General features: G+C 47.3%; 1 protein-coding gene across 1 annotated transcript in view; it reads left to right on the plus strand.

The window, feature by feature from the left end:
* Positions 1-16,814, plus strand: part of SNRNP48 (small nuclear ribonucleoprotein U11/U12 subunit 48) — a 279,405-nt gene that overhangs the window by 242,445 nt on the left and 20,146 nt on the right. The window contains exon 7 of the mRNA XM_069613443.1: positions 2,938-3,065. Within this exon, the coding sequence (XP_069469544.1) occupies positions 2,938-3,065 (128 nt within the window). The remainder of the gene's footprint in view (positions 1-2,937; positions 3,066-16,814) is intronic.

Here is a 16,814-nt window from a genome sequence, read left to right on the forward strand (position 1 = left end):
GCTGGTGCTAGTGGAACGTGTTTTACTTTTTTTTTCTGATGTACTACGGTTCACCAACTTTTTCTTACCACAGCAGTGCCTTTTTGGGGACCATATTGTCCCGCAAAGATAGCTCAGCGGCAACGTGTTCGCCTTGGAAACAAGATGACACGAAGCAACACAGGTTCGATCCCTGGGTCCACGCTTAGAAACCTCTGGGTATTTAAGCGCGTTATAAATATGCAACTAAAAAAAAATAATAATCCTGCAACAGCTCCTCGATGCCCGAGGGCTGTGTGAGCGCTTTAAAAATGCAGAAAAAAGATACATATACTGAAAATACCTCCTCGTTTATTTAAGTACTGTCCTTTGGCCATGGTGCTTTTTGGCTCTTTCTTCTGTCCTGAGTCCAGAAACCCCCTAATAAGCACGTGCACTTCCATGGGATTCAGTGTTTTGTGTGCCTGGAACTTGTTGAGACTGGGATTGGGACTGTGGTCCCAATCTTCATGTCTCCCAGGGGATGTCTGTTGCTGGAAAGTGGCAGGGTAGCTGGCTGTCCATAATTGGACCGCCACTTCTGTCTGAATGGTGCAGATCCTACTATGGGTGGGCTGCGGCAGCCCCCGGCCTGATATTTGGATGAAAGTTAAGGCTTCCTCCCCTAGACGATGAGCCTAACTTGTCTCATGAGTTGCAGTTCTGTCCTAATGTTGGTGGACATTGAGAATGTCTCAGGAGCGGTCTGTAGCCTGACATCCTTTGAAGTGGCATTGTCATAAACACTGCAACAGACATACTCGACTTGAAGATTGAGACTGGGCAGATCCTCGACTTGTGTTCAAGGAACATCATTATCTGCAGCAGATGCTCTCTACCTTGACTATCGCCTCTCTGGAGCTTGTTACACTGCCACTGAGATCTAAATCTGCCTGACCCTGACCGGCATCATCGGTCTTCATGGGAGTCGGTGATCAATGTCCAAGGTTGACGGTCCTGTCCAGCTGGGGGATCCTCTGGAACCGCATCTGCTTCAGAGATCTCATCTACCCAGCACCTACTTCCAGCCACTGACGCTGCAAGCCCTGGATCAACTGCAATGGGCCCCAACAGCATGAGCAGTTGGCCCTTGCGATTCCAACTTACGTGAGAGAAAAGATTTTCAGAATTTGAATTCGGGAGTTCAGTGTAGATGCACATCTTTGTGCCCCTTTTGTCCCTTTTGGGATTCAAAAGGTGAAAAGCCCAATTCCTGATAGTACCCATACCTGACCATGGGTGGTGGAGCTCTGGGTTGTATATTCCTCCCGGATGAACCCTCTCTCTGTGTGTTGGAATTGGGACTGACTCACTTTTTGGAAACCGATTTTATCCGAATTGTGATTTTACTAAACTAACTTGGCTGTTGACTTGGGAAAAGTCTCTTCCAGGGGGACGTTTGTGACTTCCTAAACCTTTATCCAGGTGCTTACCGTGGACTGAACTCTTTAGAACACTGAACTTTCTTAGCGACTAAGTTAAGGTAATTTCCGTAGACACATTGTTGTTTAACCACTTTTTCTCGAGCTACTTTACTTGCAACATTTGTCCTATTTATTTTTCTTGAAAGTTCGAAACTGTACAAGTATGAAGTGTTGTGTACTCACCCCTTTGGGACTACTCATTGTGAGCACGTGTGTGTAGCATCAGTGCTTGTAGTAAACGTATCCTTAACTTGTACCTACATGTTTTGTGGCCTAATAGAGAGTCTAATAATAGAGATGCAGATATATGAAAATACTTTGTCAACCCAAAGTTGCACTGAGAGCTCATGGTGCCATACGTAACTGCCAACATCGAGTCCTGCAAGATGTTTCTCATGGTCTAGGCTTTCAACTGTGTACGTTTGAACATTGAAACATTTAAAACTCTAAAAACACTGAACATTGATGCTACTCTCTACTTTGTTTCCTTTGGCATTAAAACTGGTCAATCTAGCAAGAAATACCAGTGACGTTCCTCCTACTCTGCCTTCCAAATTAACACCTTGAGGGATAAAAATCTATGAAGATGTGAGCCAGCCTGTTTCCGTTGCTGTGCCTGGCTCCAGAAATGTTGCTTTATGGACACTTACTTGCTGCATGACTGTTGTTCCTCAAGGAGGCAAAATCTACTTCCTCAATTTAAAAGCATAGGCTGTCCTTGTGAAGGCAATGCATCTCTTCTGATCTGGTTTGTGAAGAGTAAAGTGGATGCTTGTAAATGTCAATCTATTTATTTCATTTGGCTAGGTGCAGTTTGCAGTACTTCTCTAAAAGCTCTTTTTTTTGTGTTGTAACGGCCTTCAGGAAGGGCACTTCTCATTAGTCCTTTTTTATTTTATTGATCATTAGGGATTTTTGGAGGGACTTGAAAATTCCCTCAAAATCCATCTCTACCATGGAAATAAAATATGGTAGTAAAGTTAAAGGTTTCTCCTTTTGAACCTTTACATAGAATACATTTGTAACCTCTGTCATGAGCGCTAGCTTTTTTGGCTAACGTAATATAGGCCTGATCGGCGAGTGAAACGCAGGCAGTGTTCTTACCAGCCTTGTGTTTGTATGATCCCGGTACCTATGTATATTAACATATTTTGTCCAATTTGTGTATGTTCTATTTTTAAAAACATGAGGGCTAGTACAAACTACTTATGCCTGTATCTTTCCTCTGGGCTGAATGACATTTCGAGCTACAGCTGCCTCTGTTGTGGTTACTGTGGTTAAGGATACCAAGTTTGAAACTTATTTAGCACAAATAGGAGCCTTCAGTAAATTAAATGTAATGTTGTATTTCTAACCTGCAGCAGTGCAGTATATCGACACAAGCTGTTAAATCATTATGATCTGAACATATATCGTCATGCGCAATTTACAAGAATTACAACTGTCCTCTGTTATTTTTATGAGCCAAATTTTAATTTCTCTTTTCTCTATGCAGGTAATAAGGGATGTCATTAGTGTTCATATGGAGGAACTTGTCCACCACTGGCAGGAAGAAGAGGAGCCCGATGATGGAGGGATGCACGAAACAGCAAGCTGTTCAAATTCAGTAAAATCTGTAATAAGGTATAGTGCATAAAGGTGGATGCTCATTCACCAATTATATTAATTTCGAGTCCAGTTAGTTAAAATTATTCATTATTTTCTTTGTTTCTGTTGCCAGAAGGGAGCATTGGTAGTTGTGCTCTCAAGATAATTGATGTACAGTGGGATACTTAGAAAATACTTACCTCTCAATATCCTGAGGTGTCCTCTTTGCACCTTTGTCCCAGACACTGACGAGAAGTACTACAGCTTAACAGTTTTCCATGTGAAATACTTAAACCAGTGCAGCCAAACCCATTACTGTTGTTCCCATTGTATGTTGGCACGTCATGCTTCTTTTTGAAGAAATGGGTCTGGGCACCCCAAGGGACTCTCCTGGATCTTGAGACATTACATCTCCAAGGGCCTAGCCCTTTACACATTCACAGGGCCATCATAGAAGCTTGGCAGGCTTTGGGCACTGGACTCTTTGATCCTTATTGGAGGTCATTTGAAGGGCAGTGAACCATCTGCTACACCAGGTGTTTCAGTGGGAGTGGAGCATCATTGATATCAGGCCTTCATAAATCCAGGTTTTGGTGAATGTTTTTCCATGCCTGAGGATGAGGCTCAGTGCCTCCCTGTTAGGAAAGATTTCATTTTTGCACCTTTCCCTCTATAGATTCCTATGAGACACTCATTCTTCTTGCTTATCTTTGAACCCTGCTGTTAGGGAGAATTTTCATTTTAGTGTTTAATTCCTCCCACCTTAGAGATCCCCAGCTCTTTTGCTGAACTTTGGGACTTTGTACTTTTAATACTATGTGTTTTCTGCGTTTTGTTTTTGGTGTCTGACAAACTTCATCTGCATCATCTTTTTACATTGACCCACAACACCTTCAGTGCAGTGACACAGAAAAATCCTTTGGATTTCTGCTAAGGTTTAAATAACTTCTCTTTGATAACTACTATTTCCAAGAGTAGTAAAGTGAAATTGACTTTACTTACATTTTTCTTTTTTGTAGACCCAGCACACACACTATCTTACAATAAGGTGCTGGATGGGTTACTTAGTCTTTGTCTATTTTCTTATGTAACATTTTTATGTTACCCTTTCTACAATAAATGGCTGGTGGCAGTGGTTTACTTTTTCCTACCATTGTGTGTTTTTACCGGGGGCTGCGTTCGCAGCTGCAGTACAACACCCATGGGCGCCCATTTCGTCAAAATGGCTTGGTCTTCTTTTTTTGCCATTTCTTGTTGTAAAGGCCCTTCTTGAGATTTACTCTGCTCGCCAAACCAGGTTTGATCCCTTTGTTCGCTGTCTTTGGCTGGGTACACTGCTGAAGCCGGCCGCTGGTTCCAGCGTGTCTGGCAGGGCAGGACGTGAGGGAGGTGCCCGACTACCTGTGCTTCGTCTCCTTGGTTACAGGAATGCACCCAAAGGTGATTGGCCAGCTGGCTGTCCTTGGAGGACAGCCACCCGCTGTGTGTGTGACAGGCTACAAATGAATGGGAGAGACTTGCATAAAAGGCGAGAAACTATCTCCTCCTCATCAGACAAAGAAATGTCCAGGCCTTCGAGTTCTTCTCTGCCCTAACCCCCCCCCCACCCTCTTCTTCGGGTCCTGAGGGGTCAGTCCTGGGGTAAGTTCCAGCATCCTCTTCTCTGGAGTCTTCTTCACCAGGTTGGCCGAAGCCTCCCGCCTGGGAGGAAGCGCCACTCTGGCCAGCGCTGGGGCACCCTGGACCGGGTCAGCCCCCTCGCCTTCGAGAGGGCAGCAGCAACCATCTCGATGGAAGATGACGTCTTGGTCAGGACCGCCTGGGCCTTAGGTGAAAGGACGGACAACTCGTCCCGCTTGGCCGCCTCTGGTTTCTCCAGCAGTTTCCCCAGTGTAGCAGACTTTCTCTTGGACAAACAGCTAAAGCAGTGGCTGGAGAGCGAGGCAGACAGATGATTAACATGGTCTGACCATTGCGGGACCCGCTGACGAGGCAAACCCAACGGAAGCAGACTTGCGGTGCTTGGCCTTGTGTTGGGCCCTGTGACAATGTCGGGATGATCATACCTCTAAATCATACCTCTATATCTTTTTATACAGTCGGGGGGGAAAAACCATCAAAACTCGGATGAAACCAGGAAGTGGCTCCTGTATGTACTTTCCTCTAACGGGATCTCTGTTTTTGGTTCCCTAGGAAACGAGAGGCGATGACGAGGAGGGGGAAGCAACGGTTTCAGCTGGGCGTATTGACAGCAGCTGAGAAGCAGAGGCCGTTGTTGGGCTGAAGTTGTGCCATTGCACATTTGTTAGTTGTGAAGAAGTTCATTTTGTTAATATTCGTATTGGCAGTCGGTTGAAGCCGTCGCAAGAAAGCCAAGGCAGCAGCGCCGTTGCGCTCCGTCAGGTGGTGTGGAGAAGGCGACCATTGTCGCTCGTCTCCGTCCCGAAGGGAGAGACGCAGCCGATTCGTACAGAGGCTGTGTCGAGGTGAGCTAGAGAAACAGGGGAGCGGAGCTGGCAGGCGAACTAAGGACGGGGTCGGCAAACACCCCGGAGACCCAAAGAAAACAGTCTCAGGAGAGACGGGCAGAGTCTTCGGCAGGCGTCCAAATCGTGAGGGAGACCAGCCGGCTGCCGCCCAGAAGAGCCAGTAAAGCATTTGTCTTCCGGTTGTGCACCGAGAGCAAGAGAGTGATTGAGAGAGATGCTGTGAGTAATGCGATACCAGAGGCGACAGAGACCGCTGAGTGAACTCTGCAGATAATAGGTGGCGTGGCTGAAGATTCATATAGAATTTAGCACCTGTTGACAGAAATGGGGAGCCCATAACCAGAGAGGTCCGCTTTATGAGCTAGTAAACGTGGAGCCCGGACACTAAGAGTGAAAGATAAAAAAAGGAGTTGCCAGGAAGGGGGCCAAGCTGAAGAGGTGGTCCCACACATCAAGCTAACTGAGAAGAAAGATCAGTAGTAATATTTCAACCCAATGATGAGGACGAAAGCGTCCTAACTCCAGAAAGCCTGAACTTTTCTTTGTCACAAGAAGGAAGAGTAGATTTCCTTATCCAGAGAGTTAAAGACAGGTGAAGTACCAAACGAACTTCAAAGGCAGCTGAGAACAGGACACCAAGGAAGAGAAGATCCAGAAAGTCTTACAGAAAAGGAAATAACAAAAAAATAGAGAGAGTATAATTTTGAAAATACATTCTTACCTAAAGAACTTACCTGTTTGCTGGCACGAGTTATGACCTGAAATCCAGGGGGAAAGCTGAAGAAGACTTATCCTTTTTCTTGTTTCAGAAAGAAAGGAAAAAAACATAGTTTTGAACAATAAAAGATTTGGGCTCTCTTTTAGTCCAAACAAACTACTTAATGGCTAAGATCTCATTTCTTTTTAGAGCACAACACCTTTAAAGCCTCACAGGCCCCCACGGATGGAGTGCAGTCGAAGGACTTAGAAGCCCACTCAGGTTGGCTGGATCCAGAAAAGGCATGCCCCTGTGATTCACCCGGGGTAGAGGCCCTGGCCTTGAGCCACGCCACCAGCCGGACATGTCGATCCTTCATCGTGCACTTGGTGAAGCCATGGCAGATCTCACAATAATCTTCTTTATCCATCAGGTGTAGACAATACAGGCACTGGGAATGCTTGTGGTCCGTGAAGACATTACACAAACCGCAGGTGGTGCACAGCTTAAGAGGGAAGCTCTGTCGTCCTTCTCGTCCAACATGATCTGATGCAGTGTAGGCTTGAATAACTTCTGGAAGCTTCCAAGAAGAACACTCTACTGTTTCTGTCATTGAGGGGCGATGAAAGATGCCGAAAAACGGATCCCCGTTAATCGGAAGGATAAGCGATGGAGCACACAGGCTCGATTGAACCGAAAACAGTTTTCCTACCAAAAGACACAAAAAAACATAGAAAGCTTGAAGAGCGAAACGCGACGACTCCCAGCACTTGAACATGCAGTAAAAATCTGAAGAAGGCTGCCCGCGGGGCTTATGTAAAGGGAATTCATTGGCTCGGGGCAGTATCACCCAGAGCTCAGTGATTGATTGGTTTATAGGAGAAAGACAGTTTAGAAACTAAATTGAAACTTTTTTCTTTTACCGAGGATTCCCAGACTGACGAGGGGAATATTCATGAGCATGTGAATCCATGCTAGACCCCGTGCTGGAGAAGTTATCGTCAGTTTCTCAAGGCTTTCCACGTCTCACTATCGGGCAAGCCTCCCCCTTCAGAGAAGTTAAAATAGCAAACATTGATTGGTTCACTGTTTCTTTAGGCAGGCCAGGCTTCCTGGGGCTGGACGACCTAGAGGACTCTTGGCGGGAAACATTTTCAAGAGAATCTTTTCTTTTCAAAAGCATGTTGCATTTCCAGTTTCCTGAGCTTGATGTCCTGATGTTTGGCTTCAACTTGAGCTTGCAACCTTTTACATTCCAATTCAAGTCTCATTGTTTCAAAAGACACATTCTGGACTCTGTGTTGAATCCTGTGGGGTCCCTGTGGACATAGATTGAGGCCAAAGAGCAGTCTGTGGCAAGGAGGCACTCCTATCCTGCGACTCCTTTACCTCCTCTGTCTCTTCTAAGACCTTAGCGTTCCACTCTGAACTATCATCCTCATGATCAATTTCCACATTTCTTAGGTTAGTGGGTGTTTAAGGCCTACTACCCAAGCTTTGGTGATTCAACAACCTTGTAATCAACTCATTTTTCTTTCCTTTTACAGTAAGATTCCTGACTTTACACATTTCTTTCAGTTGATCTACTGTTAAAGTGATCAGGGCTTCCTGACTGAAGTTATCCATATTCGGCATGTTACAATTGCTGGTCTGATGGAGCTTAGCCTTGTGGGGGTTTAGTTGAACACCAGCAAAGCAAAATACTCAATGTAACAACTCTACAATAGACCATCACTGCTTGCCACAAGTATTAGGCGAGATTGTATGCAGTACCCTGTGGGAGAGTGCACCAGCCATGTCCTCTTGGCAATAGTTAACCCAACCTTTGGTATACACAATTTGGCAGAGTGGCTGAGCAGCCAGGCATATCTCAAGAGGGATCAATGTGAGCTGTAAGGTTGCAACCTAGACTTTCACAGTGACAAGTATCCAAATAACAATTACACTCAAGGTTTCTTGATTAATCAATTATTGATTAATTTAAACAGTCAGTTCTTTAGAAGGGAGCAAATATGTAACACTTAAATATACTTTGAAAATACACACTCAGTTTCAATAAATCAGTAGATACCCTTTTGGGATGACACACAGGCACCTCCTACACCCTGAGGGGACTTCAATAACAAAGACACTGTGACATGATATATCACTGGTACATTTAGAGCAATACTGAGTTTGGTGTCAAAAGGAAAAGGTTAGGGGTGGAACCAATGGTTAACAAGTTTCTCAAACAGGTAAGCACTTTTGAACCCCAAATGCAATGTAGATTAACCCTTTCCCAGCTATACAAGTAAAGAATGCATGGCTTTTTGGAGGGACAGATCAAAACACAAAGTCAGAGGTTAGAAGAGCCCTCAGGGAGGGAGCCAGGACAGCCAATGTCAATTGAGCAAAGTCTAGGAGACCTGAGGCACTTCTTGAAGGTAAGTAAAGTCTTGCACAATGTTAGAGAGCTTTGTAGAAAAAGAAAACACTGTTGGGCCACAAGCTGGGAGGCTTGTGATGGGCAAAGCTGCAGGCAACTCTGCAAAATGCAAGTCTCAACTGACAGCAAGCAAGCTATACAACAAGAGGTAAGTACCCCTTAGTTCACAGTACTTTAGGTCTGAAGAAATGGTTCCAGCTGGCCTCTGTTCCTGTTGTAGTTCCTGCAAATCCTGTTCTTCCTGGGCCTCAGTGGTGGGGACAAGAGGGAGGATGTCTGGGGACTCCTGCACTACGATTCGAAGGACAGCGGCAGCAATGGGCAAAGTCCAGATCAGAGTCACTTTGCAGTTTCAGCTTCTCGCGAATAGCACCACCACGGTTCTTGGAAACCTTTAGGCTTTCCTTGCTTCTGGGGTCCAGCACTCTGGTCAGGCTTGGTCAGTCCTGCTTCGAGGGAGTCCGGACCTGGAGCTCGGGTCCAGCTTAAAAATGGTGCACTCTATTCTGGTGTTCCTGTCCCCGGGTGGTGATGACGATGGGAACATTGGGGAAGCACCCGCCGGACGCGACTACCACGCCGACGGGGAGGACGACATGGGCGCTGGGCCCAGCGACCCTGTCCCCTGGGTGCCTCCGAGAGACATATCGCAGGATATCCTCTCGACCCTCCACATGCTGGTGTCGGAGATTCAGAGGAGGATGCCTACGGCTCCACCAGCAGCGGCACCACCGTGGCAACCACCGACGAAGAGGAGGCACCCTACACCTCCATTCCAACCATCACTGCCTCCCCCACCCCCAGGGGGATGGGAATGGACGATGACGCAGGGGTGGGATATCCTGCATCACTGCCGCCAAGAGCTGCTCCACCGGACGAAGTGGGATCTTTTAATTCCATGATCGCCCGTGCGTCAGAGCTTTTCAATCTCACCCCAGGAAAGAAAAAGGAGGGCTTCCAGTACCAGCGCCGGTAAGCGAAGAGGAAGACCATCCTGTCGCTCCCGCTCCTGGACGATGTCTGGGATGAAGGGTTGGCTTTGCTGAGGGACCCCGCCTCAGCCCCAGCAAAGAGAGACCAGCTTGAAAAGAAGTACCGGGTGCCGGAGTCTGCACCCAAGTGTCTGCGGTCTCAGCTGTCGCTGGACTCGGTGGTCGCAGCGGCCGCCAGGAAGAAGTAGTCCGGTTCGGCGTCTTCATCTACACCTCCGGACAGCGAGGGGAAGAAATTGGATTCCATGGGTAGAAAGGTAAACTACTCAGCGACGGTCAAGGAGGCCAATGCGTGGCCAGATACGAACAAGAGCTTTGGAACAAGAAGGCTCCACTCCTGAATTTCCTTCTCCGATGACAAACAAGTTGAGGCTTTGGAGATCCTCCAGGATGGCGAGGTGGCGTCAGACCACACCATCACGGTGGCCCTGGACATTGCAGACACAGGTTTCCGCTAGATGGGGAAACAGGGTTTGCCTAAGCCGCCATGGCTGGCTCAAGGCCACCACCTTTAGACAGGAGGTCCAGACAAGGGTCCTGGACATGCCGTTCGATGGAGACAACCCGTTCGGAAAGGCAGTCGGTGAATCCCTCCAGACCATCAAGACCGTCATGGAGACGGCCTGTGCCTTGGGCACCCTGCAGCAGCACCGGCGGCCTTTCGTTCCTCAGGAGGGAAGTCTAACAGGTCTTCGAAGGTTTTCAGCAGGGGCTCATTCTCTTAACCGCCCACCCCTCCTGTTCCTCGACCCAGGAAGCCAACCGAGGTCGCTCCAAGGCCTTCGGAGGTGGCCATCATAGTTGTCGAGGCTCCCAGGGTGGCGTTCCAACTGCCAAGCAGGACTGAACAAGCCAAGATGTCGGGCCCTGCACCCTAGTGGGAGGCCAGCTGCCGAACTTAGTCAGCGTGTGGGAGACCATCTCCACCAATCGATGGGTGCTGGACGCACGCGCCCACGGACACAAGTTGCAACTGAAGTGTCTGCGAATAAGACCGGTGGCCCAACACAAACGCATCCCTCAGCTGCTGCTGGAGGCTTGGGCCATATTAAGAAAAAGGGTGATGGAGCTGGTTCCAAAGCGACGCTGGGGCTCTGACATTTACTCTAGGTACTTTCTCGTAATAAAGAATACCGGGGGCTGGAGGTCCATTCTCGACCTACGACTCAACAATTCAAGATGGTCACTCTGCACAAGTGCTCAGCCAGCTGGAGGAGGGATACTTTCTGTCATTGGATCTAGAGGATGCGTACTTCCACATCCCCATACACAAAGGACATCGCATGTTTCTGTGCTTCGTTGTTCAAGGGAAGCATTACCAGTTCAAGGCTCTCCCCTTCGGGCTGAAGTCAGCACCCAGAGTTTTCACCAAGTGTCTAGCCCCAGTGGCGACCCATTTACGACTGTTCCCCATCCCGTTACTCCTGGCAGGAGTAAAGAACACTGTTGCTGTTCCTCTAAGCAGGGAGCTGTGCTCTTGCCACGAGTTGGAGCTTTGGCAGGATCAAGTAGACAACCTTTTCCTCAAATGGGGCAGTCCCCAGATCGATATGTTTGTGACGGCGACGAACACAAAGTGCTGGAGGTTCGCCAACAGGTTCCCCCAGCCGGGGGACGCATTCTCATTCCCTTGGGAAGGCCTGTTTCTGTATCCGTTCCCTCCATTGCTGCTGCTACTTTGTCATCAGTCAACTCAGATGGTACCGGTGCAGGATGATCCTCGTCGCAACAGCGTGGCAGAGGCAGATCTGGTACCGAGACCTTCTCAGCATGTCCGCATCACCTTCAGTCAAGCTGGCAGTGGTTCCGGATCTTATCGCCAGCGAAGGAGGCACAATTCTGCATCACGACCCAGGATCTCTGAACCTGATGGCCTGGCTCCTGCAGCTTTAGAGTTAGGTGGCTACGATCTTCCGGCAGACTGCAGGGAGGTAGTCACCAAGGACAGGGCGTTGTCTAAAGTGTTACGGACACAAATGGAAGCGTTTTGAGACTTGGTGACGGTCGTGGAAGATCAACCCTCTGAGGGTCGTGGCCTCTAGTACTTCCGTATTTACTGTCATTGACTAAATCGGGGCTGGCACACGCTTCCATCAAGGTACATCTAGCAGCCATCTCCTGCTACACCATGTCTCTGGGACGGTCTTCACTGTGGTTGCACTGTCTAGACAAAGAGTTCATCAAGGGAGTTTTCCGCTTGTTCGCACCGGTGAAGTTTCCGGCGCTGGCATGGGAACTCAACGTGGTGCTGCTGACTAGGCTCATAGGGTGGGCCCCCATTCGAACCTATGCATTCAGCCCTGCTCAAGTTTCTGCAAGACCAGTAGGTGAGATCCAGGCCCTGTCCTGCAAGCGGCCTTACTTGACTTTCCACGAGACAAGGGTGTTGCTGCGCACGCACCCCTCCATGCCCAAGGTTCCATCAGAATTTCATCTCAATGAGTCCTTGGTGTTACCTGTGTTTTTTCAGACATCTTTGTCGCCGGCTGAAACGACTTTGCATTCGCTGGATGTGGCCCGAGCGCTGAAGTTTTATGTGGCCTGCACGAAGAGTTTCCGGAAAACTTCTCAGCTTTTTTGTGAACTTTGGTCCTGTGAACCATGGGAAGCCCCTGTCCAAGGCTTCCATTTCCAGGTGGCTCTCCGGCTGTTATATATGGTGTTTTGCTGTGCCATGTCACTGTTGATGCAATATGATTCTGGACCACACTCATTGTCAGCGGTTGGCAAACCTACTGTTGCCTGCCTGTTCGAGAGCCCATTCTACCAGAGCAATCGCTGCTACGACGGCGTTCCTGTCTGGTGTGCCCCTGCTGGACATTTGCAGGACTGCTACGTGTAGGTCGACGCACACCTTCACGCAATTCTACTGCGTCAACAGGAATTCCAGGGAGGAGTCAAGAGGCGGCCAAGTAGTGCTGCGCAACCGGTTTGCTTGAAGGTGAGCCTGGTGAGGAGGTAAGAGATTGCTTCTGTTGAGCCTTGCCACCTTCCGTGGTTGTGTAATTATGTACTGCTGTGTATTCTTTATTCATGAGCATGTGAATCCATACCAGACCCCATGCTGGAAAAGGAACAATTACCTGTAATTGTTGTTCTCCAGCATGGGGCTGGCATGGATTTACATGCGAACCCTCACGCCTGCCCCTCTGCAGCTCTTCTCTTGGTCCTACTGCCGCTTTACGTGCTACCAAATCTGAAGATGGCTGCCAGAGGAGGGGCTTAGGTAGAGGGCAGTCATTGGCTGGAGGCAGTATGACCCAGAGCTCAGTGATTGGTTTATAGGAGAAAGACAGTTTATAAACGAAACTGAAATTGTTTTTTCTTTTACCAAGGATTACCAGCCTGACGGGGTATATTCATGAGCATGTGAATCCATACTGGAGAACTGTTACAGCTAAGTAACTTGTCCCTTGCCCGACACTGTGACCAGGAAGTTGAAGAGTCATAAAGAATGTGAGTCCGACATCAAGAAAGAACTACAGCTACGTACTGGTGACTTAGTGTAATAAAAGGCGGAGTTGAAGAATCGTGGAGAGACCCGGGACGTTCACATCTGAGATGTGCTGGACACAAGTACGAAACAGTTCTTCTGTCGGGAGGATCAGCATTGGAGAGAAAGGAGAAACAGAGGAGCGCATCATGCTGGGGATGCCAAACCCGAGAAGAGCAGCAGCAAAAGAGCAGTGGCGTGACCGGGGGGGGGGGGGGGGGTGTTTGTACTATGAAGTTCATGAACGATAGAGACTGCGCCAACTGTGGCAATACTGATCCACACTGGAGAGGACCGGAAGGAACACAGAAATCTTTCCGAAGCAGGCTGATAACCTGTCTCCGAGCAACCAACTGGTGACACTAATCAGTACGGACATGTGTTACTGGAGAGGAGGAAGGTACATACAGCCTTTTCATCCCAATGAAGCTACTATTCTGAAGTATGTGAATGAATACAGGACACAGCCTTCTCGTCCCAGTGAAGCAGTAACAATGTGTAAGTCTGAATACATATGGGACGAAGCCTAATCCTTAAAGTGAACAAACCAGAACCAAGGAAAGTGAATGGGGGAGAGCCATCTGAATGAGGATCACTGCATCCAAACTGAACTGAAGAAAATAGCAAAGACATTGCAAGTTGCTATTAAGGATAAGGGTCAAAACCCTAAATGGATGAACGAAGTGACTATTATCCAAGGCGAAAGGGGGATACCCGGGAGGCAGAGTCCCTGTTGGGACCGTTTTTCTGAAGCCTAAAACCATACAACTGAGTACAAAACTCCACTCTTAGTACAAACCTATACCACCTGAGTGTTTGGTAGCATAGACAGAGCAGCCAGGCGTATCTCAGGAGGGAGAGAGGGTTGTAGGAAAGAGCAAAGAACCTGTAGCATACAAATGGTTCAACAGAAATAATTGCATCCAGAAGTATTATAAAAAATAAAGGTTTATTGTAGATGCAAATCGACCAAGGTAAATCTTGGTGGGTCAGTACTTTGTCATAGAATCATTAACACAATATAAAAAAAACACAATGCTTGAAGGTACACAGACCAAAGCAAAGACCTTGTTAAGAATCACTAACAGTATTTCTTGGCAAGTCGGACCTAATCATACATATTTAGAATAGAATACACCTATGCATGGGGAGTAAAACTATAAATTACTTTTAGATTACTTACAGTAACTCAAGGGTAGTAGACCCTGTCATTTATGCAGTGACACTCGATACTTTTATGAATAGTGGAACAAAAATTCATGAAACAGTATAAACCTAGAACTACATTCAGGATAACCCTCCGTTTTACTAGGTGTGTAAGAGCTGATGCTGTAATAAACTATTAGTTGTTTTCAGATCAGCGGGGACACAGATTGAGGTAAGCAATAACTCTCTAACTTATTTTAGGATGGTACAAGGCAGACAAGGTTGGTAATAACCCACAATACACTTTGAACACAGCTATTCAAGATAAGTAAAACCCAAGGCAGACTTAATCTAGACACACTAAAAAGCAGGTCAGGGGAAGCAAGACCCAGTTGGTAAACCTGTACACTTATATTCTGAAGGAAAAAATTGGGTGAATCCACTATCATTTTGGGAAGTTGGGGAACCAATTCACAGGTTATAAAAATAACCGTGTATGTACTTTTCAGAATGGCAAAACGCATTCAAAAAAGAGTACGTTTTTGTAACTGCTCATATTTCAGAGGGGCAGTTGCCAAACCTGCTGTATTAAAAGTAAGTCACTTTTAAACATGTTATATTTTTCAAGGCAGAATACTTTTCTTATCCAGTCCTTCCCTAGTCTATTGCGTGAGTTCTCTCCTAGGCAGAAGAGGGCCCCTAGTGGTCTAGGTGCCAGCTGTAGGCAGAGTGAGTTAGGGTTTAGTTGCAGGAGAAGTCAGAGTTCCTGAGAAGTCTCTTCAAAGCAAGTAGAGTTGTAACGGGACCAGGGACTTCAGAGAAGACACCCTAGAGGGATTGCAGCAATGGGCCTGGGCAAACTGGATGAGAGGACTACCAATCACATGAATCACCCCCAAATCTTCACAGGAATCACACAAGGCTTAAGGCAAGACAGACCCCAGCTAACACAGTACCACAGCACAGAAGAAGAGTTTGCAGCAGGACATCTTCAGGATCTGCAGCCGAAAACGGTCAATGCCTTGTCTTGGAAACTGAAGACAGGGCACTGGAAAGGAATTTGCAGCAGGGTTCAACAGGGAAGGCTCCAGGCGAGAGTTTCTTCAGGGCTAGATGCTGCTCTGTGGTTTTGGTACCCTTTTCAGGAGCCAGGAGTAGACTAAATATCGCTGGTCTGATTCTCGTCAGTAATCTGGTCCAGCACTCTGATGGGACTTCAAGGACTCAAGTCTCTGGAGGTCCAGCAGGATGCCCCCAAAGTTTCAGCAAGATTCAGAATTCAGAAGACTGTGCACCCTGCAATGGCTCAAGGACCCAAGTTATTGGGGTTTTGCAGCCCAGCAAGGTTGCAGCACGTTGTGGGATGGCTCCAAATGCAGTTTGTCTTGAGGCTAGTGGATCTTGCCAGACTCTGGGTAGGAGTCATGGCTTTTGGGACCCACAGGTCGATTGGAAGGAAGGGTTACAGCAGACTGCAGTTACACATACGGGCTCTCTGGTTGCTGGAAATCGCTACAGCCATCGAATCTTCCCCTTTGGTTTTAGCTCCAGTGGTCGACTTGTCAGCAGCTTCCAGGTTGGGAGTTTTTACCAGGAACTACGGCACAACCCCTGTATTCTCCCCCTGCATTTGACAGAACGGGGCGCTCTAGCTGTCCAATCAGGACAGCCAGCCCCCCACTGGAAGTTGGTTCCTTTCAGGCAAGGTGGAAGACAAAGGGCTGCAGAGTTTTGGACTCCTTTTGCTTCCTGCCTTCAGACACACTGGAGCCTGGGCAGGGAATCCAAAGTAATCCCACCAAAAACAAAACTTGCACTGAGGTTGTTCACACCTTGAATGGCAGGGTAAGACATCAGAAAAAGCAAGCACAAACGAAATGGCCTTCTGTGCATTAGCAGGGCTGAATAAATGACTAATAAAGACTAAGTTGTAAAGGTAAAACCACTGCCGCCAGCCATTCATGTAAACTCGCAATTGAATCAAAATGTTACCAGGTTAATGAGAAAGGGAGACACGTCATATCCCTGCAGCACTCCACCTATGGTGGGGTGTGCTGGCTCATGTATGTAAAATGGATGAAAATCCCTCTTTTCTACTTGGGAATAGTAGTCCTCACAAGCATAGAGAAAATAAACACGGGAGCCGAAAGGGGCAACCCAGCCTAAGCCCAAAGGTTGTAGGAAACTAACTTCAACAGTGCACAATGGAGAGACATAAAAAGGTCACCCGTAAAGAGTAAATGACTAGGTGAGAGGGGAAAAAGATTGCCCTTCACCTAGGGACATGGTAAAATAGTTAACATGTCCAAGCAAAACGTTCTGGAGTTGACACAGGTCAGGAAGTTTTATCATTACTTTGAAAATCTTACTTAAAATTCCCCCTGCAGAATTGAAATAACTGATTCTGGAAATCGCCAAGAACTATTAAAGAATAACTTATTAAAGATGAGAAGGCTTGTCAAGGAGAAGGGGGTCCTTTTCCTGGACCTTTGTGTTATTTTGCGTAGTGGTATGGTTATTGTAAATTAGCTTTGGGATGGATG

The sequence above is a fragment of the Ambystoma mexicanum genome, chromosome 5p (genome assembly GCF_040938575.1).
Source record: "Ambystoma mexicanum isolate Mex_15411 chromosome 5p, UKY_AmexF1_1, whole genome shotgun sequence".
Classification (NCBI taxonomy): Eukaryota; Metazoa; Chordata; class Amphibia; order Caudata; family Ambystomatidae; genus Ambystoma; species Ambystoma mexicanum.